The following is a 27195-nucleotide window of genomic DNA, read 5'->3' as shown; positions in this document are numbered from 1 at the left end:
CAGGCGGTGGGGGAGGCTGTGATGGACCAAAGGAGGGGGGGGGGGGGGCTGTATCCAGGCTGGGACGTCCCATTGGAAATGAGCTGTGCGTAAAGCGGTACTGGAGTTAGATCGTCGGGGTCCCGCACACAGCTGACTTCTCTTCTGGTGTTCTTCTCTGAAAGCTGAAGGTAAGCGCTCTGCCTCCGACTCGTACAGACACATTTACACTTTTAGATGCAGTGAAACGTTTCTGCTGTTAGAGCTCTGTCAGTTGGAGTGACGGCTTTACGCAGAAGGACTCTGCTTTGACACTTTTCCTCACACACTTATCACAAACACAGATGTCCGTTTTAACTTCAGCACATTCAACAGCTGGTACTTTTTTTCTGTTCCACTTTGTTGAATTTTGCTTTTAAAGGCAGGACTGTGGTCTGAGAGCAGCCACGGCTCCCCTGCCATTACTGCTCAATCACAGCCTGCAGGTGAACGAACTGAGAGCATTCAGACTGTGAAGCTATTGTGTGCCACATCGGCAATAAGAGGAGGGGGGCTGAGGGGGAGGAGGGATTCAGACCCTTTTTAATTGGACACTTTTGTTATTCTGATTCTCGATTTTCTGCTTTCCTCTCTTTGGTGAATTATTGTTTCTGTAAAAAACAATTATGTGGAAAAATGTGGGAAAATACAAAAAGAAAGAGATACAAAGAGAGAAAGAAAATCGGATGAGGAGGAGGTGAAGCTGTGACAGATTCTAGTTTCTCCACAGTTTCCTCCTGACCCCCTCTGTGACCCCCTCCCTGATTACTCTCATGTAAAGGAATGCAGGTTGCCATGGTGATCAGTTACCAGCTGTTTCTTTGAGTTAGTGCTGATCCATGGTGCAGCAGCTGGATTGTCACGGAGCTCCATAAAGATTTTCACAGTTTGGTTAGAACAGCCTGACTGGGCCCATAGAGCCGTGACCCCCACCCCAGATCCACCCAGCAGCCTGAGGATAAACTAGAGAGCTGCACAGCACATATGACCATCGTGACTTCAAGAATCCAAAACTTATACTGTGATTTTACGTAAAAGTACAAATCAGTAGTTTAACATTAGTGGCACGTGAGCTCTCATAATGATGATGGCTCTGCCTTTGGTCCCTTTTCGTGGATGGCAACATTTCCTGGGAAAAAAAAAAAAAAAAAGGTCAACAGAAGAGACGTTTATGTAATTTTGCGCCCAGCAGTTTGTTTTTTGTTGCATGAGGAAAACTGAAAAAATAACTGAAGATCTACAGGAGCTCTTTAACCACAGGAACCTTCGTGTAGTCACACCTGAGCTTTACTGGGCGATACTTTTCAGATATGCACAGATTAAATGAAACTTTGACTCAAACTGAGTTGAGTTTTTATATCTTTAGAAAATCTTGGGTTATTTCAGTGCTCGCTGCTGTCTAAGGAAATGTGCTCAGTCCTTTCTTCTTGTGTCACACTCGGTTACATGTGTCTCAGTAAAATGTCTCCAGTCTCGTTTTGTGTGTTCGTCACACCTGTTGGAGATTTGTCTGAGATTTCTGTGGAAAGGCTGAAGCACAATGTGCCAGCATTAGTATGAGAGAAGTGCAGACACAGCGTCTCTGGCTGCTTAATTGTTGAGGTGGCAGGTCTGGACCGGAGTGGAAGGTGGAGGAGGAGGAGGTGGAGGAGGGGCTGGAGCTGAGGATGCTGTGAAAAGCCAGCTTGGCAATCTCTAGAAAAACACTAATCCCCAGAAAGGAAGGAGGGATTGTGCTACTGTCTGTGCTCAGCGCGGAGAAGAAAAATCTGGAGTTCAATGTGAGGAAGAAGGACGTGAGGAAGGAGACAGAGAAGGAGACATAAAAGTAAAAGAATAAAGAAATATGAGAACACACCAACAGACTAACAAGTCCTGCTGCTTAGAGGGAAAAGTCTCTTCAGAGTTCAGTCTGAGGTGTGACTGATTCATTGGTTTAAAGAAGCATTTCAGTCGAGGCGTGCTGACTTCTCAGTTGAATTTATACAACTTAAATCACCACAGCAGTCACCTCAAGGCGCTCAGTATGGTGAGGTAAAGACCAGACAACAATACAGGGAAAACCCCGGCAATCACACGACCTCCAATGAGGAAACGCTTGGTGAGCGTGGGAAGGAAAAACTCCCTTTAAACAGGAAGAAACCTCTAGCAGAAACAGGCTCAGGGAGGGGCTGTGACCGCCTTGGGGTGAGGGAAGGAAGACCGGAAGTGTGAGAGGCAGTGTTGCCAACTCCTCAGTAAGGAAAGTCGCTATTGGTTGTCCTAAAAGTCGCTAGATGATGTCATCGCCTAATTTGCATAATTGGTCATGCTAATCTAATTGTAACCTACGCTGTTGGAGAGAGACATAACATCGTGGAAGAGACATAAAGTGAGTAAAAAATGTCCTAAATGCATTTAGAGTTTATTTAGAACTACAAATTAAATTTATTTTAGCAATTATTGTTTTTTAATGTCACAATTCCAACCCTGCTCCTTTACCTGGGCTTGGACCGGCAAAAGTGACCTGAAATTGGCACTTTCACGTCTTTTTTTAGCGACTTTCTTTAGAAAAAAAGTCGCTAAGGGGTCTGAAAACTAGCGACAAAGTCGCTAAGTTGGCAACACTGAGAGGGGCTGCTCTGACTGACAGGCTGAGGGACGCTGCCATCAGTGAGCGGTACACTCCCTATCTCTTGGAATAGTTTTTATTAGCAGAGCAGTCGCCCTCTGGTGGACATTAGAGAAACAGCAGGTGTCAGACCTGAACGCTACCACCATCTTTTATGCTGTCTGAGGTTTTAGCTCAGATTTAGCTTTATAGCCAGGGTAAGGCAGCCAGAAAGACACCTCACCGGAGTTAATGTTAGCTTACTTCCACGGTTATCTAAGGCTAATGTAGAAAGCTAACTGATATGAGTGGATCAGGTATTTCAATGTCTGACTTCAAGTCAAGCTACGAGCAACTTTCTGTTGTCTGGTGGTTTATCCAATCAGAGTAAAGCTGTAAGAGTGAACATTAAATCATTAAAAGTTTATTAAAAGTTACATTTGTGTGTGATTATATCTGCTTTATTCTTATCATCTTCCAAAACCTTAAAAGGAATATAAATAATATTGAAGTAAAGGGTCTGTGACCACCATACCGAGCACATAAAGTCAGGATCTCCTGGTTTCCTGCTGTGTGCGTGCAGACAGAAAGAGTTGTGGAAAAAGTCGAGGACGTTGGATGAAGTGAAAGCGGTAGCAAATGTAGTTCAGTGTTACAAAAGAGGCCGAGATGAAAGCGAAGAGCGCTTAAAGCCGGCCTGCCCAGTGACGGAGCAGCGTGCTCCCTCTGATCTGTAGATATGAAGATTGGTGATATTATTTTACCTCAAATTACAGCAATCAAAGAGAAGAATATCAAAGATAAAATTATGAAGGGAAGGAGAGAAGGATGAAATAGAGTCAAACAGGTCATGTGGCGAGGGACTCGGGTTACAAACATCCGGACTTTTTTCACTCGAGTTCTCCGTCATTCTTCTCTTTGTGCTCAGCGGTGCAGGTGAATGGGACGCTGTGAAAACTGCTCTTTGTTCAGGCAGGTCGCTGGGAGGTCCCTGTACTCCCTGGAAACCAGATTCATCAGGTGTGAGCTCGGACTGAAGAAAGAAACCGCTGCAGCAGGCTGTGAAGATTAAACCTGAAGTAATGCAAGAATCTGTAATGAAGCAATCCACAAAGAGTTGATGTCAGCAGCTTATATTCAATAAGTGAAGATTTGGTTAATTTAGAGAGATTCTGGTAAGGAAACAGTCCTACTGGTCCAGGTTGCAGTGAGATTTGATGCATATTCAGGAAAAACTACTTACCTCATCCATCCAAAGGCCCATCTCACATTAGGTGTGTGATGAATTAAAAAATCAACGCTTTTTTATGGGATTCTGAAGGTCCTAATGGAAAAGTAACATCTGCTATGGGCCAGGGGTGACGTGGTGGATCTTAAGAGGTCAGGAAAGTGGATGCTCTCCACGTCACCTCATATATCCCTCTAGGACATGTTCTGCTCATTTCCACTGACGAAAACTGGAAACCATCAGTGACTCAGTGACTGGTGCTGCAGATTCTGTTGGGTTTGCAGCATCAGCCACGTCTTCTGTCCTCAATTAAATCTGTAGTGTTGTTGTTTTCATTTCAGCTACTTAGAAAGCAGATTGTTTAAAGTCGTTAAAGTTAGAATCATAATCTTTCTTCTCTGAACCAAACACAAAGGAGGAGTACGGGCTCAGATTGTGGTCATAAATATTTTGTATTTGTAAATCAGACTGCATCGTTGTGAACTGAGCTTTGTGACCTTGTAAACCAAAATATCTGAAAACTTTATAGAGTTGAATGAATTTTATGAAGATGGAGGACAGCGAACACATGTTCGATAAAATATGAAAGGGTATAGTTGTGGTATACCAATGGTCAGAAATACCATTATTACTTTAGTATTACTTTAACACAAAGTCGCACTGCGCTACAGAAGCGCCGTCGTCGTCCTCCATCTTCAAAATGTTTTACCCTTCTGGGACCTGAAGCTCAGTGAAGCGCCCCTCCTACAGTTAAACCCATCTGCTCTCTGATTGGATTGTTACATTTGTGATTGACATGACATTGATCAATCAGCTGACAGGAAGGAAAATTCATACTTGCAAGTTGAAACTCACACACAGCGAGCGAACTCGAGTTTTATGTGTAGGTTTTTGTAGACAAACTTTAACAAAAAAATTTGTAACTCATCAGTGTGATTTACAAGAAAAAAATCTGAGCCCATAGAGGAGACCCTCCAGCTTTCCTCTAACAGCCTGACTCAGGGTCTGCACTGATCTTTTACTTCCTGTCAATCCTGTTCACTCGTCACAGACGGCTCAGCAAGGCTTTACGGCACACTCGGATTTCTGCCACCTGTTTGATAGACGGGTCTTTTGGAGCGGGGGTGGGAGACAGTGGTGTCAAAGGGCAAACGCTGGAAGCCATCACAGAGGAATCTTTCCTTGAGGTGTCCGTCTCGATGGAAGAGAGGTTCTTCTTGTAGAGTTGAAGAAGTTATTGAGAAGCCAGCAGATTGAAGGAAACCGCTGTAGCTCACACTGAGCGAAGACCTTAGAAGCGAGATGATCTGAGGGCCATGCCGAGGCAGGAGAGTCAAAGTTTGGATGCGTCTGTGTTTTGCGTGCATCATGAATGCTGACCTTCCTCATTCTGAACAGCGTGTGTGTCTGCAGAGCACATCACACACAGAGGAAACCGCTGTTCATTCTCAGTGTTTGCTTTGCACAGCTGTTTGTCTGCAGACGCACTGCGACAGGTTGTTTATCCAGGCCCGCCAACCTGCCCGTTATGACACCAAGGAGAAGAAGAAAGAACCTGTGTGAATCTGCTCTCTTTGAAGGCCTGCTGGGAGAGGAGCAGCTGCAGAGGGAAATGTCTGCATCACTGGAAGATCCAGCTTGGGCTGTTTACGCTCGCTTACCCAGCTGAAATCCACTGGTGGGGAGGGAGAAAGGCCCCTTTATGAGCCTCAAGTTTCCCTTTTAGCCTCACCGTGTTTGATTATGTGAGCGGCTTTCCAAATAAAATAATTTGTTTTGCTGTTACATCAGCATGTCCGGCCTCCCCCTTCCCGCCGAGCCAAGCCCAGTGGCTCTCTGGCCAAACGAGAATAAGTAAAAGCGATGGGAACACCACGTCCCTCCAAATCAAACACTCGCTTTCCTGCTTATTTTCTCTTCTTGCTGCGATGACACTCAGCCCAGACACTCTGCTTACGATGTGTCAGAGGCCCTTACTTATGTCCCGTCTGCAGAACATCTTTTTTCTTTCTTTTCAAAAGGTGCAGAGAAGTGCCTTTGTGCAGGTCATTCTCCGACTGCTGCCAGCTCTTCTGTAATTTTCCACATCTGAGCTGCTTATGACTTCTTAGCCTTCTGAAACAGAGGACACCTCTGTGCCGGTCCTGCCTGGACTCTGAGCTTAGAGCAAACGATCTTTTACAGCTGCAAAAGGCAACGAGCAACTCTACACATCAGAATTATTCTCTTTTTCCTAATACGACCCAATCCATGTCAGGATTTGACCCTAAGGGATGCAGTGCTTAACCCCCGTTAGACTTCAGGCCAAAGGAAACCGATTTCATCCTCTGAAACAGAAACAGGAAGTGATATCTGTTAACTCACCCACCAACTTAAAGGTTTTTCAGGCCTCCATCATCAGCAGTGATAATCAGAGCAAGCTCAGATCCTTAAATAAATCCAGAGGACAGCATCAATTTGAACCACATGGAAACGTTTAAAGAACAAAAGAAAGTCGTTGCTATGATTCCAGACAAGTAAGAAAGCAAAACGATAAGAATTAGCACCATTTTTTCTTTGTGATTTATTTATTTATTATATATATTTCTTCTGCATGACCAACATGTAATAATAAAAAACTAAACTAAATAAAGAAAGCCCTGCTAAAAGTCCATTTCCCTCTTGGTCAGCTTCAGGAAGCCTACAGAGGGGCAGCAGCAGGACTTTGTGACTTTACATGAATGTGTGCACTTATATGCTGATACATTACCACCCTGTATCAGCTGATAGAAACCGGTGGGAGTAGAAGGAAATCTGGTTCCTTAAAGCTGCAAATTTAACCAAAAATCAACGTCCGTCCTTCCTAACGAGCACTGCTGTGAGCATTTGGAGCCGATCGCAGACAAACGCCAATCCCCGGACTCGTGTTTAGCCTGAAGGTTCTTCAAACAGATTTACTCTTTTCTGCATGTGTCGCAAAACGTCGCTCGACTCAGCCTCTTCGTGTCTACAGGCCTCGTGCTTTTCATCAGCCGGGCACGGTGTCAGCTTCAGTGTTTTCACAGTCACGCCATTCAGCTGCAGCTATCTTTGACATGCTGGGAGGATTAAAGCTGCAGAGGAAGGAGGGATCATTCGTTTTTATTCAACTGTTGTTGGTTTCAAGCTGCTGCACTCTTATCCAAGGCGCAGGAATTCCAAGTATGCACAGCTCTGTTTGCTAAGTCTTATTATCCTTGCTGATCTCACGCAGCCTTTAAACTGTGTCCGCTCAAAACTGCAGATACTGCCTTGTGTTTTGGGGCGAATTCCATTTCTTTTCAAAATCCAGACACAATAACAGAGGGAGGAACTTTTGATCTGTATGGTCTGCTCCTTCTCATATGTTTGATCTCACAGATTCTTCCCCTGATGTCTGGGAGAAGCTTGATGGAGGTGCAGGATGAGATAACTAGTAGACTGAGCAGCGCTGCGCTCTGTTGCAAACAAAGGAGGCTTTATTCAGTCCTCGAGACGTGACACAAAGAGGAGACAGAAGCCGGGATGAGTTTCCAACAGTGGTTCCTTAGAGAAGACACAGAGAGTCTCTTTTCACAGGAAATATGCACTGTCTGTTATTTTTGACACACTCGGGGTGACAGAGCTTACTGCAGCATGTGCAGCCCTAACACGCCAGCGTATCAAGCGAATTTTGGTAACTGCACAATGACCCCTCTTCGTGAAGGTGGCAGAAGGTGGTGGCACCGTCACCAGCACCTAATAAAGCTCCCAGCTGGTGTTGTGTTTGGTTCCACCTCTAAATACACACTTTGTCTTTACCAAAGGCGTTGCCACCGCAAACGCACAGACGCCAGCGTGTCGCTCCATAATCGAGCCTCTCTGTCACTCGGGTGTGAGGACACGAGCAGCAGACACACCTTTAGGTTTCAGCACCGATCCTTCAAAATAAGTTGGTCAACTGATATTTGAATGAGTCCTCCTAAAACTCCAGCGAATCTGTTTCTGCAGGCCTCTCTGACATCCACGTCACCTCATGTCACTCTCAAGTGTTTCACAGGCGGGTGCCAAGTCCTGTCTCACCCTTTAAAAGACCCCAAGTCACATATCAGGGCCCTGTTATCACATATCTGTCATTAGGGTGTAAATATGTGTTTAGCTGAGCTTAATTGAGGCTGGTCGATCCAAACACTGGCTGGTGCAAACGTTGCCTCAGGCTGCTGTGAGAGAGCGCACAAAGACCGGAGCCGTTTCCACCCGAAGAACATGATGACAGGCCGACCCGGCCTCGTACGGGGACCCCGGTTAGCATTCGGTAAGACTCCTGCAGCAGAGCAAACGCCTCTCATCGGGAGAGATGGTTCTCAGAGCGTCACAGACCATCTGAACCCAGCGTGTCGGGAAACAAAGCAGACAGTGAACGCTTCTGTTTGGGAATCTGGAGCGCTTCCATCAGCGTCAGAATCGTCCCACAGGCTTCTGTGGTCGTGAGAAGAACTGCAGGGCTCTCTGCCAGAGGCGCCATAGTTTACACTGATTCTAACAAGCGAAAGAAGAAGCAACAAAAACTCTGCTTTACTTTGAGTGAGCACTCACACAAAGCTGCGTACTTAATCAAGTGTCTGTGTGCTTTTTTGTCAGCTCATCATCTCTGTTTGTCTCCACAGACTTTGAAGATGAGGGTGTGGATCGTCTTCCTCCTTTGCCTGGCTGGCCACGCCATGGCTGCTCCTGTAAGTCACACATGCCTGTAAGAGTGTGTGTGCGTGTGTAGATGTTTACATCTCGATAGCATCTTCCTTTCTTTGTGTGACCTCTTTTCTTCTTTCTTTTGCTGTGAGTTATCGTGTGTGCGTTTCCCTTCTACGTGTGTGTGTGTGTGTGTGTGTGTGTGTTTGTTTTCCTGATGGCCAGTTCCTCCCCTGTGAGTGTTTCTCTACTGTGTGTTTGTGTGGGCGCACTCACATGACTTCTATGAGCAGCCACAAGCATTTAATAATAATGTTTAATGTGTGTGTGTGTGTGTGTGTGTGTGTGTGTGTGTGTGTGTGTGTGTGTGTGTGTGTGTGTGTGTGTGTGTGTGTGTGTCTGTCAGGCTGATGAGGAGCCCATCGTGGAAGAGCCTGGGACTGAGGAGCCAGTTGTTGAGGTGAGTCCAGATGTTGATGTTCTTGCCGTCTGTGATCATCGTCCATCACACAAACAGGAAGCTTCAGTTTCCATGAAACACTCCATAAGGATTCCTCTGTAGCCTTCGTGGATCTGTGAGAAACCCTGGGTGAAAGTCTGCAGAAGAATCCTCTGGCAGCGAGTGTCTGTGTGACCGTGACGTCTGTGGGAAACATTTGCTCTCCCGTATGTCTGATTTGGCCTCTGCGACGTGTTTTCTGAGCCACGCAGCTGCTCGGAGATGATGCGATCTGCAGCGGAGCTTTAGGGTTCATCCGCAGCGTAGCCGAAGTTCGAGGCGTTTTTCCACTTGTGACTGCAGGAGAGACTGCTTCTGTGAAGAAATCAGTCCAGCAATAAAATCATCAACAAAAACTTGTTGTTTTTTGGTTGCTTTCTAAAAACATGAGCCCAAAGGACACAACGCAGTGTTTTTACAAAGAGCTGACACATGTTTGAGACATGTCAGAAAATAACTAAGATCAGCTTAATGAATCAGTCATCTGTGCTTCTGCTTTTGTTTCTGGATCGTGACCTTCTTGCCTCATCAAAGCTTTTCAAAAAAAGCCTGGGAGCTTCTGTTTCGTCCTTGAAGGCGTCTCAGGTTTTAAAGCAAATTCCACCCAAAACCGACACGCAGCGACTGAAGACGTGAAACGTCCGTGCTTTTGCCTTTTCAGGAAAGCGCCATGTCACACACGGCAGCGCCTATTCTTTCAGTTCCATCCGCTCAGGTTTCTCTCCGTGATATTCCAGAAACTTTCCTGCAGCAGAGCATAGAGTCTTCATGAGAACGTTTTATGGTTTCCTGCTTCAGAGGTCCAGTGGGACCAAAGATCCCACAGCTGTTAATTTTAGCTGCTCAGGAAGCCATTACTCCTTCCATAGCTTTGCCACATGTGGCCCCAGCTGTGTGTTATTGTTGAATATTATGGTCTGGCTGCTCCCAGACTCTGTTTGGCCTTCAGGGAGGAACCTTCTTTAGCGGTGATGCTTCAGCTTGTTTTTCCCGTCTTCAGGAAACCAGACGTATTTAGGCGGTTTGGTTTAAGTGGACGTCAGGCAGAAATAGACCTGAACACAGCTCAGACCTCAATCTGAGCGCTTTATGATCTGATCTCTGACCTCTCGTGTCCTTCAGGAGACCGAAGTGGGGGCCAATCCAGTGCAGGTTGAGATCGGAGAGTTTGACGAGGCCATCGACATTGTTGAGGATGTTGTCACTGAGAGTAAGTTCACAAACACACTCACTCCCGATCAAAACTTTAATGTCACAGTTAATGTCCTTCTGTCCCCTGATGGGTGGTAACGTGGACATGAAAGATGTTGAGATGCTGAAGTCAAAGCAGATGTTCCTGCAAACCTGCTGTAAACATTAGAATGAAGGATTTGATTTCACTGCATTTGTGGCTGTCTGAGTTTAGCAAAGCCTCAAACTGGCAACTCAAATGGCCGTAATGACAGACTCCCTCGCTCTGTAATTACACATTCCACCCACTTTAAGAGGCAGCTCAGCCTATGAGCTGCACACCCTCACTTAATAATGCACAGCAGGTCAGCTACGAGCCGCTGTGTTCTCACTGCAACAGCTGACAGCAATTTGGTGATTATTTGATGATTTGTATATATTGTGCTGCTCCTTATATCTTAACATATTGTATTGCTAATAGTCTAGTCTGTTTTTGTTTTTGTTTCTATTAATGTTACTGTACTGGAGCAACCGTAACTCTCATAATTTCCCTTAATAAAGTATTCTGATTCTGATTCTGAAAACCAAAAAGGACAGAAGAGACGTAAAGAAGGAAAGATGGAAATGCAAAGATGATGCAGATCTGCCTTCTTTATGTCCACTTTAAATAAAAACTACGTTTTGTCCCTTGAAGCTAAAACCTGCTGTTTCACTTCTGTTTTCTCCACAGATGCCTGTCTGAACTACCACTGCAAGAAGGGCAAAGTGTGTGAGGTGGATGAGAGCAACACTCCCATGTGTGTGTGCCAGGACCCCTCTACCTGCCCACCGGTGGAAGGAGACTTTGAGCATGTGAGTTTAAAATCAGCCCGAGTGTTCCTGACCTGAGTGAAGTGTGACTGGCATCTGCAGCAGGAGCTGAAGCTGTGCAGCTCTGCGTGTTTCTGCATGAAGAGCTTTTGTCCTCTGTGCAAGCAGAAAGAAGAATTTTAGCGTTAGGCCAACTGTAATCTGATTGGCCTGCAAGCAAAGCAGAGGAGCCACCGGTGGGCGGAGCTTCTCTATTAGGGCTATCTGGTGTCTGTGACATCACGCAAAGCAAAGAGTAGAAAAAAAAAAAGAATTCCGAGCTTTTAGTTCAGTTTGTTTCAGGAAATCAGGAAAATCTCATTTTCAAACTAAAGGGCTTTTTTGGTCAGAAGCACACGTGTGAGGACTCGTCTGTCCCTGCAATGTCACCGCGTTGCAGACCGAGCTCTGCTTTCTCTCCTGCAGATTTGCGGCACTGACAACAAGACCTACGAGTCCTCCTGCCACTTCTTTGCCACCAAGTGCACCCTGGAGGGAACCAAGAAGGGCCACAAGCTGCACCTCGACTACATCGGCTCCTGCAAACGTGAGCTCTCACACTCTGCATGGAACCATTCAGGCAATGATCCATTATGGCAGGGTATAAAAACACATGATCTGCAGACCATGCAGAGATTTTCCTCCATTCATGAGGACTCAGATTAACAGACTAACACGTTGTGTTCTCTGGATGCAGGTCTTTAGCACAGTCTGAACTTGGCTTCACAGATTTGTCCAGTTAAACAAAGTTTTAAATCAGAAATGGAAACAAACTGTTTGTTTCCATTTCTGATTTAAATGGTCCTGAATCAGCATGTAAGTATTTTAGATGGTATCAGTGAGCATTAAGTAAGCTCACAGCGCGGCTAAGTGGAGTGCCAGAGGTTTCTTCCTGTTAAAAGGGAGTTTTTCCTTCCCACTGTCGCCAAAGTGCTTGCTCATAGGGGGTCATATGATTGTTGGGTTTTTCTCCGTATGTATTAATGTAGGGTCTACCTTACAATATAAAGCACCTTGAGGCGACTGTTGTTGTGATTTGGCGCTATATAAATAAAACTGAATTGAGGAGGACGCTATCTCCTTTAATCTGAGTGGGTACAGCAGGAATTGAAGCGCTGAGCCTTCGGGTGGTCTCGAGTGAGTCTGAGTCACTGAGTAAAGGACGGGATGGAGGGCGTGCTGCCTCCACCCTGGTCACACCCAAACGTTAATATTGGCTTTGGGGAAAAAGCCTCTTTAATCACGTGTAAAGCACTTAATTATTTGAACCTGTTTGCAGCATTTAAACAAATTCTAGAAGATCTGAAGGATGAGCTGCAAACCTCCAATAACGCACAGAAACAAAGATGAAACTGAGATATGAAGTATATCTGTGGATGCATGAGGACAAAGAGGAGTTTGAAGTGGCTCTGCAGTAAAAGGAGTGCAGCTTTTCTGAGATTTCAGGGAGAACCTCTCCTAAATTTATCTGACAACTCGACTGGAATTTTATCTCATCTGGATTTCCAGCTCATGAATTTGGATATTCTTGTATCGCTGCTCCCATCTTTTATTTTGACATAGTGCGTTTTGGTTTCTTCCTGTTTCTGTTTTTTGGTTCGGTGTTGATGGTTCAGACGTATCTGAAGTTTAGTTCCCAGTCAGTTCCCCTGCCTCCTCCCCGGCGTGCCAATAGGCTGAGCTCAGGTGTGTCAGAGCACGCTAGTGATTGATGGGTGGGTCTGACTGTGGCTGTGGCTCGGCGGCGTTCAGACGTGTCCCAACACGCGAGCTATAGAACACGATACACAAGCTCAGCGCAAGGAGAAGTGTTTGGGCTCCAGGGTTTAAATGGAGATCACGGCACTGTTCAGTACACCAAAGTACACCTGGGTGTAGCCGTCACTTCTAACCCTGCATCATCAATGTTTGAAACACTCATGCTTTGATTTCCAGCATCACAGACGTTTGTGCAGGTGTAGAGCCCAGCAGTCAGTGTGAGTCTGTGTCTGATGGTGCTTTTGTCTTGCAGTCATCGAGCCCTGTCTGGACAGCGAGCTGACAGAGTTCCCGCTGCGTATGAGGGACTGGCTGAAGAACGTTCTGGTGACGCTGTACGAGCGCGACGAGGACAACAACCTGCTGACCGAGAAGCAGAAGCTCAGGGTGAGAACAGACCGGCTTGTTGATCTGTCCTTTATTCTGTTCACAATAAACTGTCATCATTTTAGACGGCAGTCACAGACACAAATGTTTCAGGTTTCATGATGAAACGTAAGTTTAAAGAAGTGTCTTTAAGCACATTTGTGCTTCGAGTGCTTTGAAATGCGGTCGAACAGTTTGAGGATTTAACCTCAGCCTGAGGAAATAAGTAGTAAACCTACAAACATGATAAAACAGAAAAAAGCTTTTAGGTTCTTTATTGTTGCACGTCTGCCACTTCCAACATGACCCGACGTGAACTCCTCCGTCCGACGTTTCAGGTGAAGAAGATCTACGAGAACGAGAAGAGGCTTCAGGCCGGTGATCACTCCCTGGACCTGCTCGCCCACGACTTCGAGAAGAACTACAACATGTACATCTTCCCCGTCCACTGGCAGTTCGGCCAGCTTGACCAGCACCCCGTCGACGGGTATGTAGGGGTCATGGGGAGGGGGAGATGATGCTGTGTCTCACCAACTAAAGGCCAAACTTATCCTTGCTGTCCTGTTTGTGTGCTTCCAGATATCTGACCCACACAGAGCTCGCCCCTCTGCGCGCGCCTCTCATTCCCATGGAGCATTGCACCACCCGCTTCTTTGAGCAGTGCGATGCTGACGCTGACAAATACATCGCCCTGGAGGAGTGGGCCACCTGCTTTGGCCTCAAGGACCGTGAGTACCGAACACCTGACAAATCTAATACGATCCCTCGGACTGTGGGACAGAGTTTTTGTACAAACAGAGAAAACGCTTATGAGATGACATTCAGCAGCTCATCAGCATTTCGGCGTTTTAACGCATGAGTGTTTAACACATCTGCACCGAGCGTGTTTACCTGGAGTAAAGGTGCCCATCACAGGAGTCTGTGTCCACACAGGGAATCTCTCGCTCACCACTCATAGCATCCGAGTGACTTCCTGTGGTCCCGGCTCCTGTGTGGATGCAGCTCCAGCGTCTCTGAGTCTCGGGTGGGGGGTTAGTACCACCGCACACATTCCAAACCACTGGAATGAGTGTGCTGGTCTCTGAGTGGGTAGGGCGTGACCCGACGAGCTCACTGTTCTGACCGTGTCCTCTCTGTGTTTTTCGTCTTTGTGTTTGCAGAGGATGTGGACAAAGATCTCATCATCTGAGTCGCTCTGACCCGCAGCAGCAGTATGATGTCTCTTAGTCGCTACTAACGGGAAAAGGTGCTGATCCCTAAGTTAAACAAACAAATGACAGTAACGGTGCTAATTGCATTTCTATTTTTTATTTCTCAAATAACGGTCTTTCCTACCTATACCACTAAAATCAATTAGAAGAGAGAAATGTGCACAGCCTGTACTAACCCGATGTGTTCACGGATCTTTGGATCGTCCACGTGTGGAACAAAAAGCTCCTGTAAAAAACAAAAGACCTCTGATGTAAATCTACGTGCTGCCAGTGTTGTATTCATGCTGCCATGTGTTCGGGGCTTTAATTGGAGATGGCTTTGAAGTGTTGTGAGCGGACAAAGCTGTAAATTGACAATAAAGTTTGGAAATAAATGCTCCCTCTGCTTGCTTCCTACTAAAATGAGCTGTTTAGTTTTTGCACTCTTTCGGTGGTGGACTCTCTTTTTTTTTTTTTTTTTTGTCATTTGATGTATTTTGGTTTTTGATCTTATGACTACTGCTACACCAGTACATTGAAAGCAATAAAGAGGATATATTGTTATGACGAGGGGAAAATCTCGCAGGCTGAGAGTTTTTCTCATGTTTCTACTGACGCTGAGAGCCGGAGCGATCTCTTATCCATGAATAAAAGACTATGAAAAGATCTGAACATCTCTGCATGCGTTCGTATCTGCATTTCTTTCTCCCGTTCTCTGGAGCTTTTACTAAAGCCATCTGTTTATGGGCACGTTTTTGGGAGAAGGACGTCCTCTGTGGTGTCTCCTAACTCCGCCTTTAGCAGCTTTAAATACTCTGATTCCCAATTACACCCCCCTCTTTTTTAAAAATTTTTTTTTTTTTTTTACAGTCTTCCCTTTGCCCCCGATGCAGTAAATAGTTTAAACTTTTTCACCACCACTATGAGTAGTGTGGAGGATTAGTAGAGTGGAGCAGACCCCAGTCCCTCTGGCGATGAACAACTTTTAGCCAAAACGTTGCAGCGCATCATGCAAATGACCTGAAGCCCTAAGAATCAGAGCTGCCAGCTGTGAAGTGGAAGAAGAAGAAGAACAGACGGTCCAGGATTAGGCACATGCAAAGTCTGTATATAAAAGATGGCTATAGCAGCTATAGTGGGAGCATTACCGCTTTGACCACACCGCCGTTTCCACTGTCTCCACCATCTCCATCTTGGCGGCAGAAAGACCTGGATGTGATGACATCGTGCATCGTGCTCATTGGCTACTCACCTGTGACTGACAAGTCGTGAGTGAGCGGTTTGATGTCACAGCTAATAAAGTCTGATTAGGATTTTCAAAACAGGCTACATTTTTTTATTCAGTGGGACCCAAAACAGTCTACAGGGGTCACAAAGCTGAAACCACAGCTATCGCTCCCTGGTGGCTTTCATCATGCATCAAAGGTTGGTGCCGAGTATCAGGTAGATATTTTTGGAGAACCACAGAAACAGCTGGATTTTACAATATTTATTCAGTATCTCCTATTTAATCCAGCTGTGGGTTACGTGTGCACCGAAGGCCTTTTTACTGTGATTTCACTCAAAAGTTGTCTTATTTTCTCAAAAACAAACAAAACCTATTTGAAAGTGTGACTTCTTCAGCTGTAAATATTATTGTTAGACAAGGTGAACGTCTGAAATGATCCAATGATATTGAATCTCCAGATGGAAACCTTCTGATTTAACATTTGCAGGGTTTGTGTTGTATTTTTCCTACAGCTGGTATCATATCAAAGCCACATGAGGACCACAACTTTATTAACAATTATTTGACATAAAAGCTGAAAATGAGACTAAAATTGAGAAATCACTGTGAAAATGCAGACGATTACAGGCCTCTCTTTAGACTGCACTCATTAAAACACAGGAGTGCAGCTGCGTGCCTGCTGACTGTCTGCAAAGCTGCTCGTGGTCCCCCGGGAGACCGGAGAGGGAGAGGTGGTGCACCCGGTTACCGTCTCCACCCGTTCATCCAGACTCCAGCGTCAAGTATGTGAAACAACAGCCTCGCCTCGTCCACAAAGATTCCAGCCCCGCCTCCGAGCCGCAGGGGGAAAAAAGCTGTGAGCACAGCAGCGATTTCATCCAACAGACGAAGGTTTATTGGAAGTTTGAGTCACTGCAGCTGATGTAAGGCTGGGAGGGGGGAGAGGTAGGTTTGTCCCGTTTTAAACAAGCAGAGAATATGAAGCTCAGTCCTGCAGAGGAAACAATCCTCATTTACACAGAATAAAAGCCCTCTGTGCTGCTGTGAGGCCCTGTATGCAGTTTAAGGTCACTTTCAATATGAAAAGGACCATAAAACTGACTAAAACAAACTCATGGTCGTTTGTATTTTTGATATAAATGTCCTGTGTTTGGCTGATGTCACCGCGGGGCTCTGACTTTTGTGCAGCTGTGCAAAAGTCAGTGTGGGTTCGAGTCCAGGCTCATGGTCAGACGGTGTTTGGAGGCTGCATGGACGAGCACAGAGCCTCGCAGCTTTAGGCGTTGCTGCTCTGAGCACATCCCAGAGCCCCAAACAGAGGAAAGACGTCCTCTGCTGGTGCTTCCTGATCCTGAGGCCGTGACTGAACAGCTTTCGTTACTCATTTATTCCCAGTAAGTCCTGCTCGCCCCTGGCGTGTGCTGCCACCTGCTGTTAATGCGACAGTTTAGTCTTCCACTTGTGGGGGCGTCTATCCCCGCCATATTTATCAAAAAGATTTTATTCATATAAAAATAATTTGGAAAGATGTTTCACTGCATTTTTGACTTCAACATCATGAAGACAGATAATAGAAACAATTCAATTTCACTTCAGTTACAATTTTGGTTTCCAGCATTTATTAAAAGTAAACAAGATAAAGCGGCGCTCTTCATTGGACCCGTTGATGGTGTTCATATGACCTCGTGTAAGATTCACGTAAAGGACGAGGAGAGCAGAGCTAACAGGAGGAACAACCTCGTTCACCGTCATGTCAGGGAGGGGGCAAACACATTAAGCCACGTCTCCTGTGGTTATCATGAACACAGCCTGAAGTGCTGACCTAAAACAATTTCCCCGAATCCTCAGATTTCCAGCACAAAGCTGGCGATCTTTGAAGAAAGCACGGAGAGAAGCCGGTGCTGCAAATAAAAGAAGTTTAATTTAAACTTCTTTGAAGGTTAAACTGAGCCCATCCCGAGGTTTGTCTAAACACAAGAAAGTTTTCCTGTGCAGGAAACCAAAGCTTCTGGATTTATATGAAAAACTTTTTAGTAACGAACTTGCTTTTATTCTGAAAATATCTAATCACGGACAAAAATGTTTGAACTTTTGATTTCTTTAAATTCAATCTGAATAAACAAAACAACCCAAAACTGAACCGCTGTGAGAGCAGGGGCGCAGGTGGAGGTAGTGACGGTGGGTGGAGTTTAAATACCCGGGGTCAACACATCCACAGAGAGGCGGAGAAAGTGCAGGAGATGAGTGTCAGGTGTGATTTATGACAGAAAGAGAAGTGTTAAATATGGAGGTGAGACCTGCTGTGAGGGTTGGAGATGGCGGAGGCTGAGATGTTCAGTGAGGAGTAGACTTGTAGTCAAGACCGTCTAAACCAAGACCAGAGGGTATCGAGACCAAGACAAAAGTCTTTAAACTGCAGCCAGATGCTGCTTCGTTTACAGGTGTCAGGCATATTTATGTTTTTGCGATGCACTCGCACAGCCCTCCTCACCGCTGTCTACTGTCTCACTCACTTACTGAGAGGACAAACGCACGCTCCACTTGACTGTCGTGTCTCTCACCCTGTTTTTCCACATAATGATATTATCCTATATCCTCGCATGTGATTGGCCACAATATGGAGGGATTGGAGCATAGCTGAGCCACTGTGTGAGAGCTGAGCAGTGAAAGGAAATCAAGTGAGGAGCCGGCTCTCGCTCAATGGGAGTCGACTCTTCTGATTCACTACAAAGCACTCTCTAAGCACGGCTCTTAGAGCTGATGCTTATGCGCATGACACATCATCGAACGTTACGTTGTGTGTCATGGATACTGTTGACTCCAAATCTCCACTATGTCGATCTGAGACAGCAAGACAGACAAGACCGAGGGATCCGAGACCAAGACCACGTAAAAGTGGTCTGGAGACATCCAACTCTAGTGAGCAGGATCAGAGGGTCTGAGCATGTGCGGAGGAGAGAGGGTGGAGCTGCAGGCAGGAGGATGCTTTACTATCAGCAGAGTGTAAAGTAATGATGTCATAGACGTGGAATAATCACAAACAGTCTCACGGTTAATTTTTTTTATTTCAGTATATTATTTGTGACGAGAGGAGAGTTTCCTGTCTCTGCAGAAAAACCAAATCAAACCAAACCAATAAAAACGCTTTGAATGAAAGATGACGGAAAAGCAAAAACCCAAACGAACAAAAAGGAGAAAATGAGAAATGATCAGTTATTATTCACACTTGTTCTCCGAGCATGATTCAAACACCCCGTCACATAAACTGAAGACAGAGAAGGCCGTACTCTACGTGAACTCTGACAATAGCTGCTCTCCACAAACACACAAACAGCTTTAATGTTTCAACTCGCTGTGAACTTTACCGTCTGTTTCCAGGACGATGTCTACTTCAGTTAAAACAGGAAGTGACCGCACTATCCCTCCGAGCTGCTCGCCGTCCCCTTAAAGTTTGTACAGCCTGACGTGTTTATGTCTTGAGCGATGAGCAGAGTCCAGTAAATATTTTATTCTGAGGAAAGCTTATCAGTTTCCTCTGACGTTAAACTAAACCGTCAGCTAACCATCAGAACGAAGCTTCACAGACGCCATCGAGTAAACCAGGGGGCGTCGACAGGCTGATGGAGACTGATCAGAGCAGAGCAGAGACAGACAGACAGACAGACAAAGTTGTTCTCTGAAATAAAAACACTTTCAGGAAATCCTGGATTGAACTGAATGATTCTGATTGGATGGATAAAACAACGACGAATCAAATTGATCAGGCCGCGGCCAAAGAGTCCTTTCTATTCCCTCATGCGTCTCTAACTTCCTGAAGGCTGCAGACACAACCTGAGCCGCTGAATCCCACCAGCACTAAGGAAAGGAGCTTCTAAGCATCCTTTATCACCTCCTTCGGCAGAGGAGACCTAGGAGGCGACGACAAGGCTGATACGTGTCTGCGGCAGAACATAACACGAGAAACTGACCCTAACATAACGGACGTGATGTGGATGTGTGTAAGATTATCCTCTCGTCTCCACGGCAGACCCACGTTAACACCATCCACCATCGCTGTGAAGCCGGCTGAGTGGGAGCCGTCAGACTCATCACGTTTAACGTCCAGCAAAACCAAACAAATGAGGGATGTCTGTGAACTGTTGGACCGCAGCCTGAGGCTCCGACTATAATCTGAAGCCTTCCCGTTGGCTGTGATGACTTCTTTACACGAGTTTGTTCCTCACAGGTCGGCACTAAACCAGCACCAGCTCTCCTCTGTAATAAGAAACCATCTTCATGGATCAAAGCCACGTTCACGTTCTCTGCAGCAGAACACACCTGATCAACAAAAAGCAGGCGTAAAACTCTCTTTAAGAAAACCCCCCCCAAAAGTTTGTCAATGAAAGGAAATCGAACCCTGCAATCATCACCTCCCCCCCGCAGTGCTTCACAGATACAAACATTCAGACCATCTGTAGAAAACAAATTCACATTAAGTGCTCAATCCATGATCAGGAAACAGTTTATTCCTCTCCAGTAAGAACACCAGTCTCGTCCTCCTCTGCCTCCTCCTCCTCCTCAGTAAAACCTTTTGTTCCTCTCCTGTCTCCTCTGGAAAACCACAGCTCCCACTACGGCGCACACCACGATCCCCAGCAGGGCGCACAGCAGCAGCAGGAACACCTTCCAGCCGGTGAGAGGCGTGCCGCGGAAGTTTCCGGTGGGATCATCGATGTTGTCTGAGAAGGAGGAAGAACATCCACCATCAGTTTACTCCATCTGGTTTTAACTGTGCTTTTAACTGGAATGTTTTAGAAGTCTGAGAAACATCCCTCCCACTTGTAGCCCTGCTGTAACACTCTGAAGCACTTTATTCTAAATAAAGTTTTGGGTATTTGAATCTACCTTTAGGGGATTTGAGGAGGCTGACGCTGGGCTCGATCTTCGTCCAGTCCAAGTTCTCCTCTTCAGCCGTGTGTTCCACCATCAGCTGGTAGAGCTTCATGGAGATGATGTCATGGTTATCTGTGAAGAGTCAGTGAAAGCACTTCGAGGTTTAAGAATGCGATTTTAACAATCAGTATTCCTCCTTCACCGGCAGCTCAGACCTACCTGACAGGTCGCCCGTAGCTGCCGAAGCCCCAAAGAAATATCCCGTGGGAAGACGAACTCCGCCGATGTCGATGCACTCCTTCCACTCGTTCTTGTCGTCCACGTCTACCATCACCTGCCGGGTTACAGAGGGGAGGCAGGACCAAAGGTAAAAACACTGCAAACGCTCCACCTCAAACTGCAGTCGCAACAGAAACCGAAGGTGCGGCCACTTACCGTCAGTCGCCCTTTGGAGTAGCGGATGGCGAGGTACGTGTCGTGATCACGGTTCCTGATCTCGGCAGAGCAGCCTCCCAGCTCAGACGAGCGGCCGTCTTTCCCGTGGTCGTAACTCACAGAGCCGTTGTTCACCATGGCTGAAATGTACGGGAAAGAGCGCTGGCGGCGGACAGGAAATGATCAGTACACGAGTCCTACACAGGCGTTACACACTTCGACAGGACCAACAAATACGTCACATAAAAACAAAACATGTCCACATGACAAATTTGAGGTAATCGGCACAAATCGCGATGGCGGTTGGTTGCGGTTACAGTGATGTTCACTTCCTGCTGAGCATTTGAGCTCTGACGAGGGTAAAGGTCTCATTAAACACTCGAGTGCTTTTTCTCTCCTTGCTCTGATCCGACTGAAAACAGGGAAAACTGAACTGAAGCCTGTATCAGGTCAAAGTCACAAACCTCAGCTGTTCTTCTGGGAGCAGTGTCTTTGTTTAGGAGACAGAACAAGGTGCCGAGCACATCCAGCCTCTGTACTGCTCACCAACAACGGCGATACAGTCACAGTACTCTGATTACAGAGCTCTGTCTTATGCTTTGAGTGGAGAGGATCCTCTGACATTTTCAGACGCACTTAAAATGACCGCACCTCGGCCACTAGAAGGGCTGCAGAGAGGCACGTACGCTGGAGCGAGCATTGGGGTTTCAGGTCAATAATACCCTGACACTATGTGACTAAGGCAGGGGTGGGCAATTCCAGGCCTCGAGGGCCGGTGTCCTGCAGGTTTTAGATCTCACCTTGGTTCAACACACCTGAATCACATGATTAGTTCATTACCAGGACTCTGGACATGTTGAGGAGCTAATTGAGCCATTTGAATCAGCTGTGTTGGTTCAAGGACACATCTAAAACCTGCAGGGACACCGGCCCTCGAGGCCTGGAGTTGCCCACTAAGGGCATTCCCAACATTAGCTCTGAAAGCTGTTGAGATTTAGGGTTGCGTTCTGTGTCGTCTTGCTGCTTCTTCTGCGTTCATTTTGACCCCACACAAGCCGTTTCTTTTTTATTGCTCCCTCTGTGAAGCATTTCGTGACTGTTTTTTAAAAATCAGAGAAAGATTTCTAACACTGACCGGGCTGGAAAGCTCAGATTGTTATTGATTTGGTCTGATCAATACACACACACACACACACACACACACACACACACACACACACACACACACACACACACACACACACACACACACACACACACACACTCTGTCTAAAACATCAGTATTAGCATCGTAATCCAGTCCAATTTAAGATATATCAAAGACATTTAGTTCTAAAAATGTAATTTACTGTATTTCAGACATTTGCAGACTCGCTATGGCTGTTAACTGTTTGAGACTGTTTCTATTTAAACCGGGGCCTTTTCTATGTGAGTGACACAGAACAGCGATAAGGTGACACATCAACAAACAAATATTCTGTCACTGATGCTGAAGTGGACCTTTTCTGCTTCTCCTTATGTCCTGTCATATCTTCTTTTCAATATTAAACATGAACAGAGTTCCTAACGATAAGGTCAGTGTATGCACAAGTAATCCCATGTGATGTCATAGAGGGGAGATGTCATTATAGCCCCACCCCACCCCGGCCAATCAAAGAAGGACGGCGAATAGGTCTACTTCAACAGGCCTGCAGCGTTTCACAACGAGGAGACAGACTGTGCACTGAGACAGCATGCTGACGGGGAAAACCTGCAGCCACTCACATCTGTCGCATCATCGTTAGAGTAAGTATCTATAAAGACGGCAAGCCCGTGGAAGACGGCGCTGTTGGAAAACACAGGCCCTGCAAAGAAACAAGCTGGTCAGTCACTTCGGCACACATGCACGCACACACACACTTACATCCATCCCATGGAGGTCATTGCGGAAGGTATCCAAAAAAATAGCCAGGCCAAGAAACTGATCCTGGTTTCCAAACACAGGGCCTAGGATGGAGGCAGAGATGAGGCGAGACGTGAGCGAGACACTATGTGAGGTCAGCAGTGATGAGATGACAGACACGTATGGAGTGACACACACACACACACACAGGTTTGGATTTACAGCCGTCCTTCTGAGCTGCAACACTTTACATGCTTTTTCCTCCTGACCATGAAGCGGTTAACTGGCGAGAAGGGGCTCGCAGTACCTCAGCCTCACAGAGCTGCATGTAGGGATACGTTTACTCACCGTGAACACGCCGCAAAGCCCGACTCGAACGACTATGCCGGGTTATGTCGTATACAAAGAGAAAGAGCTCCACCTTCAGGGAGGTCAGGCTGCTCAGTATCTACACTTTGCCTTCTTAGGCCTCAGTTTGGTTGCAGCAGAGAATTCTGGGTAAATCCAAACTCTATATGAAGTTCCTTCACACCAGCCGGACCTTCGCAGCGAAGACCCGGTGTTACCTGAGTGCAGCCTGTCCTTCGTGTACCAGAGAGCGATGCCGTCACCGTGGAGATTCTTCTTCCCCGAGCCGTGGATTTTAAACTGCACGTGCATCTCCCAGTCCTTCAGGTAACAAGGCTAACACAGAAACGAGCCGAGGGTTAGACGCTACTGAGCCGAAGCCTACAACTCCTCGTCTCAGCGAGGAGGCTTCAGCCACAGAGAGGGGACATTTTTAACTTTAAATGATTCTCTGTGATCACGCCTCGCCTCACCACGGTGTTCCAGATGGATCCCTGCTTGCTCCTCTCATCTGGAGTCAGGCGGACGTACGAGCTCGTCACCAAAGTGCTTCCGGAGAAATCCCACTGGCTGGATGGGCTGCTGCCGACACCTGCGGGAAAAACAGGCAAACGCTCAGACACACATGAGCAGGTTAAGCACACAGACTCGCTGCTGTGTCAATACCGTCACACCCGTTTCACACTCAGCAAACATTCACACCTTCTAAAGCTCACTAATAATGTGGCAACCCTACACATACCAGCGTGGCTACACTGCTGGATTAAGATGTAATCATAATGTTGTTAAACTTGCATAATGACATTAAAGAGTGTTCAATCTAATCTGGAGGACTTACACCGAGGCACTTTTAAAGCTTCTTTGAACTCTGTGAGCCACTTACACCATGTGTGAATTTGACTCCCATGGTTTGACTCCTGGTTGAACTCTGTAATCAGACATCCTTACACGCTCAACAGGGAGGGTGGAGCTGATTTTGTAGAAGAACTAACTAACATGCGCCTGATAAACTTGGAAAGGAAAATCAACTGTTTGCTGATGATATGCAGAATTATTTATTTAATTGGTTGCAGCATCGCTGCCTGCAGGAGGCGCTGTAGGGGTCAGCTGTAACATGTCTGACTCATGTTAGAGCACTTCATGGGCTCTGGAATCGGTCACCTGAAGGGCAGCTGTGCGCTGAAGCAGTATGATCAGGAGGAACAGCCCGATCTGTCACTGGACCTGTGTGCTAAAACGGTGTGTCTGTGCTGAACACCATGTTTAAACATGTCCGTAAGTGCATGTGGCACCAGGGCGCCCTACGTTGCAGGTCCGTGATTGATTCTGTAATCGTATCATCAGATCTGGGGCGTATGTTCTGGACACTTGGCTGAAGGAAGGAGCTGACCTGTCACCTGATCACTGCCTGGTGCTGAGTTGGCTCAGGTGGTGGGGGAGGATGCTCATACCCATATACATAGTCAGGGTGTGCTGTGAGCATCTGGCAGAGGTCCTGGTCCTCGGGATCTACAATTCCCAGTGCCAGCAGAACCTCAACAGCATTCTGAAGGACAGCGAGTCTGAGTGGACCATGTTCCTCACGTAGATTGCTGAGGCAGCTGACAGATACTGGCAGGCCAAATGAAGCGTGGCTGCAGGAGAGCCGCTGAAGCAAAAACTCAGATGTGGAGGGAGATCAGCATGAAGCAGCTCTGACAAGCAGTTAGGTGTCTCCTGCTTCTTATAAAGGACACTGCTACTCTGAGCACTCAAAGCACCTGTCAGCTTACACCTGCCCACTAGAAGATCGATCCTGCCTGAGAATAAATCTGCACATGAACCTGAGTGACCACAGACTGGTGTGTGTGTGTGTGTGTGTGTGTGTGTGTGAGAGAGTGAGAGAGAGACTGTACACACGTGAACATGCTCAGATCCAGTAAATATCAGCATATCAGCAGACTTTCTTCCGTGAAGTCCGAATTACTCGATTAAAAGCAGCCTCAGACATGCAGAACGATTTTAGTATTCACCGAGACGATCTTCGATTTATTCCCGTTTCTGTGAATATTAATATTTCCATGCGATGAAGCAGACATGCTAGGATATGTCTCGCAGTGCGCCATTACACAAATATGTAGGACTGATTTTCTTCACTTGCGCAAATCTCTAACCTTAGCGATGCGAAGAAACTAGTTCATGCTGACTGCAGCCTATCATTTAATAATCTGTGTGTAGCTTCCTGATACAAGTGAGTCATATTTGGTGTGTTTTCCTGTCAGGAACTATCGATCTTCCAGCTCCCCACCAGCGAATGTTTTGGGGCTTTTAACCCCGCAGGAGGACACTCTGCCACACGGTCTTTAAAAGCCCGTAAACATTCAGTGTAAGATGAGTGTACATGCAGGCGGCTCGGAGCCTCCGCTGGGCCCGAGAAGCCGCGGAGACGTCCCCGAGTCTGCGGGCTAGCTCCCGGGCTAACGCCCCTACCTTGGTACGGCTTCGTTAACGAGTGCTCCCGCTTCAGGTGCTCCGCGTTTCCGTCCGTGATGTCACAGCAGACCAGAGAGAGCTCCAGCAGCACGAAGAGCAACGCTGAGCCCCGAAACGCTCTGCAGCCTCCCATTTTACCCGAACAGCACCGAGAGAAACTCTCACCGCCAAGCTTCTTCCTCTAAACTCCATAAACTGGTCCGTCCGCTGTTCTCATCCGGACTGAAACAACAAAATGCCACATTTATAATCACCCCGACGAGTGTTCGGCGTCATTCTCCATCCTTTGAAATTTGCACCCATTAAATATAAAACCACACAGGTACAAAGGCTTTGATTGGTGAGATAAAATAAAATATAATGACGAAGATTAAACGTTAAGCTGTCCGCGTTCCCATACGGAAGGTTTTTGTAGACGGTAAAGATTTTGCTAGCCAATCAGAAACGAGCACATCGCAATTTAAGCCAATCAGCGATGACGTTGTTTTTCTATTACTCGTACACTAGATGGAGACAGCCGGAATTTAATAACAGACTGCGGTCATGTGAAGGTTTGTATTCTTCAGTCAGGCTGAAAACAATGACTATTTTAGCTTTACAGAGAAGAACAGAGTTGTAGTTTTAGTGCGTTTCCATTATACTCTGTCAAACCACGGGTTGTAATTAACAATATCAGTCAAATCTGGAATAAGTTTCCCCCTGTGCCCCTCATGGAAACTTTACTCTATAAATGTAATGTATTTAATGAAGCCATGCAAATGTTACATTCATACTGTGAATATTTACACGCACTCCAACTACATACAGATGATAGGTACGTGAAATTTTCAGTTCTGAAGAACACATTTAAGATAAGATAAGAACTTTATTTATCCTGAGGGAAATTCTTTTGTCATGAACATGCTCACTGCGACAGGAGGAAAGAAAAGAAAAAAAAAAATGAGTGCACATGAATAGAATAGAATAAAATACAATACAATACAATACAACTAAACTAAACTAAACTAAACTAAAATAAAACAGAATACAATAAAATAAAATAAAAATAACATACCTATCAATACAAGTGACATACGTTGCGCAATGAATAAAATAGTGTAGCAGCATATAATGGGAGAATGAGACAAACATTCAATCAATAACAAACAGATGAATAATAGTATTGCACAACTGAGTAAAAGACACATTACATTAATATTAATCCTAATTCATCTACAGATGACTCTGACTTACCTACACTTTTAAAAAACTACAACCAAATGATTTTTACTGCAAGAGTCCCAGTCTGAAGACTAAAGCTGGTTTGTGTTCTCTGAGCAGCTGTGATCATTAGTGTGATGGATCCATCAGGGTCTGAATACACTGCAGCAGCTTCATGTCTGTGATGTAGTGGAGCGGAAGCCAGCGTTATGTTTAATCTGTTTCAGATAATTCACTGCAGGAACCTTCACAAAGTGGATTCTGGGTAAACCTTCAGAGCTCACATCAGCAGGTGGGATAGGTGAGAAAAGGTGAGAACAGAAGAAAGTTCTCAAAGATCAGGAGCATCTTTTAGCAGTGACTCCTTCTGGATCATAATCATATGCCAGTGCAGGAATTTATTTCCGCCGAGGAAAAAAAAATTA

At 46.0% G+C, this 27195-nt stretch overlaps 2 protein-coding genes across 5 annotated transcripts; one reads left to right on the top strand and one right to left on the bottom strand.

The window, feature by feature from the left end:
- The first annotated feature begins 43 nt into the window (after nucleotides 1–43).
- On the top strand, nucleotides 44–14999 carry sparc (secreted protein, acidic, cysteine-rich (osteonectin)). Its single transcript, XM_040043195.1, has 10 exons — nucleotides 44–170; nucleotides 8480–8545; nucleotides 8908–8961; nucleotides 10123–10210; nucleotides 10901–11022; nucleotides 11446–11566; nucleotides 13031–13164; nucleotides 13482–13630; nucleotides 13723–13871; nucleotides 14304–14999. The coding sequence occupies exons 2-10, from the start codon at nucleotides 8489–8491 to the stop codon at nucleotides 14330–14332; spliced, it is 903 nt and encodes a 300-aa protein (XP_039899129.1). The 5' UTR covers nucleotides 44–170; nucleotides 8480–8488; the 3' UTR covers nucleotides 14333–14999.
- Nucleotides 15000–18607: 3608 nt separating this feature from the next.
- Nucleotides 18608–25909, bottom strand: lman2 (lectin, mannose-binding 2). Of its 4 annotated transcripts, none has more exons than XM_040043192.1 (8): nucleotides 25825–25909; nucleotides 23572–23690; nucleotides 23317–23434; nucleotides 22772–22854; nucleotides 20869–21030; nucleotides 20653–20767; nucleotides 20446–20565; nucleotides 18608–20279 (listed from the first exon to the last, which is right to left on the bottom strand). In XM_040043192.1, the coding sequence occupies exons 1-8, from the start codon at nucleotides 25871–25873 to the stop codon at nucleotides 20119–20121; spliced, it is 927 nt and encodes a 308-aa protein (XP_039899126.1). In that variant the 5' UTR covers nucleotides 25874–25909; the 3' UTR covers nucleotides 18608–20118. The 4 variants fall into 4 exon arrangements, with proteins under 4 accessions (XP_039899126.1, XP_039899125.1, XP_039899124.1 ...); XM_040043191.1 differs by lacking the exons at nucleotides 22772–22854; nucleotides 25825–25909 and adding exons at nucleotides 22633–22712; nucleotides 25568–25779; XM_040043190.1 differs by lacking the exon at nucleotides 25825–25909 and adding an exon at nucleotides 25568–25777.
- Nucleotides 25910–27195: the final 1286 nt, after the last annotated feature.

Source organism: Simochromis diagramma, unplaced genomic scaffold, assembly GCF_900408965.1.
Source record: "Simochromis diagramma unplaced genomic scaffold, fSimDia1.1 OVJJ01000433.1, whole genome shotgun sequence".
Taxonomy (NCBI): Eukaryota; Metazoa; Chordata; class Actinopteri; order Cichliformes; family Cichlidae; genus Simochromis; species Simochromis diagramma.
This window is presented reverse-complemented; position numbering and strand designations above follow the sequence as displayed.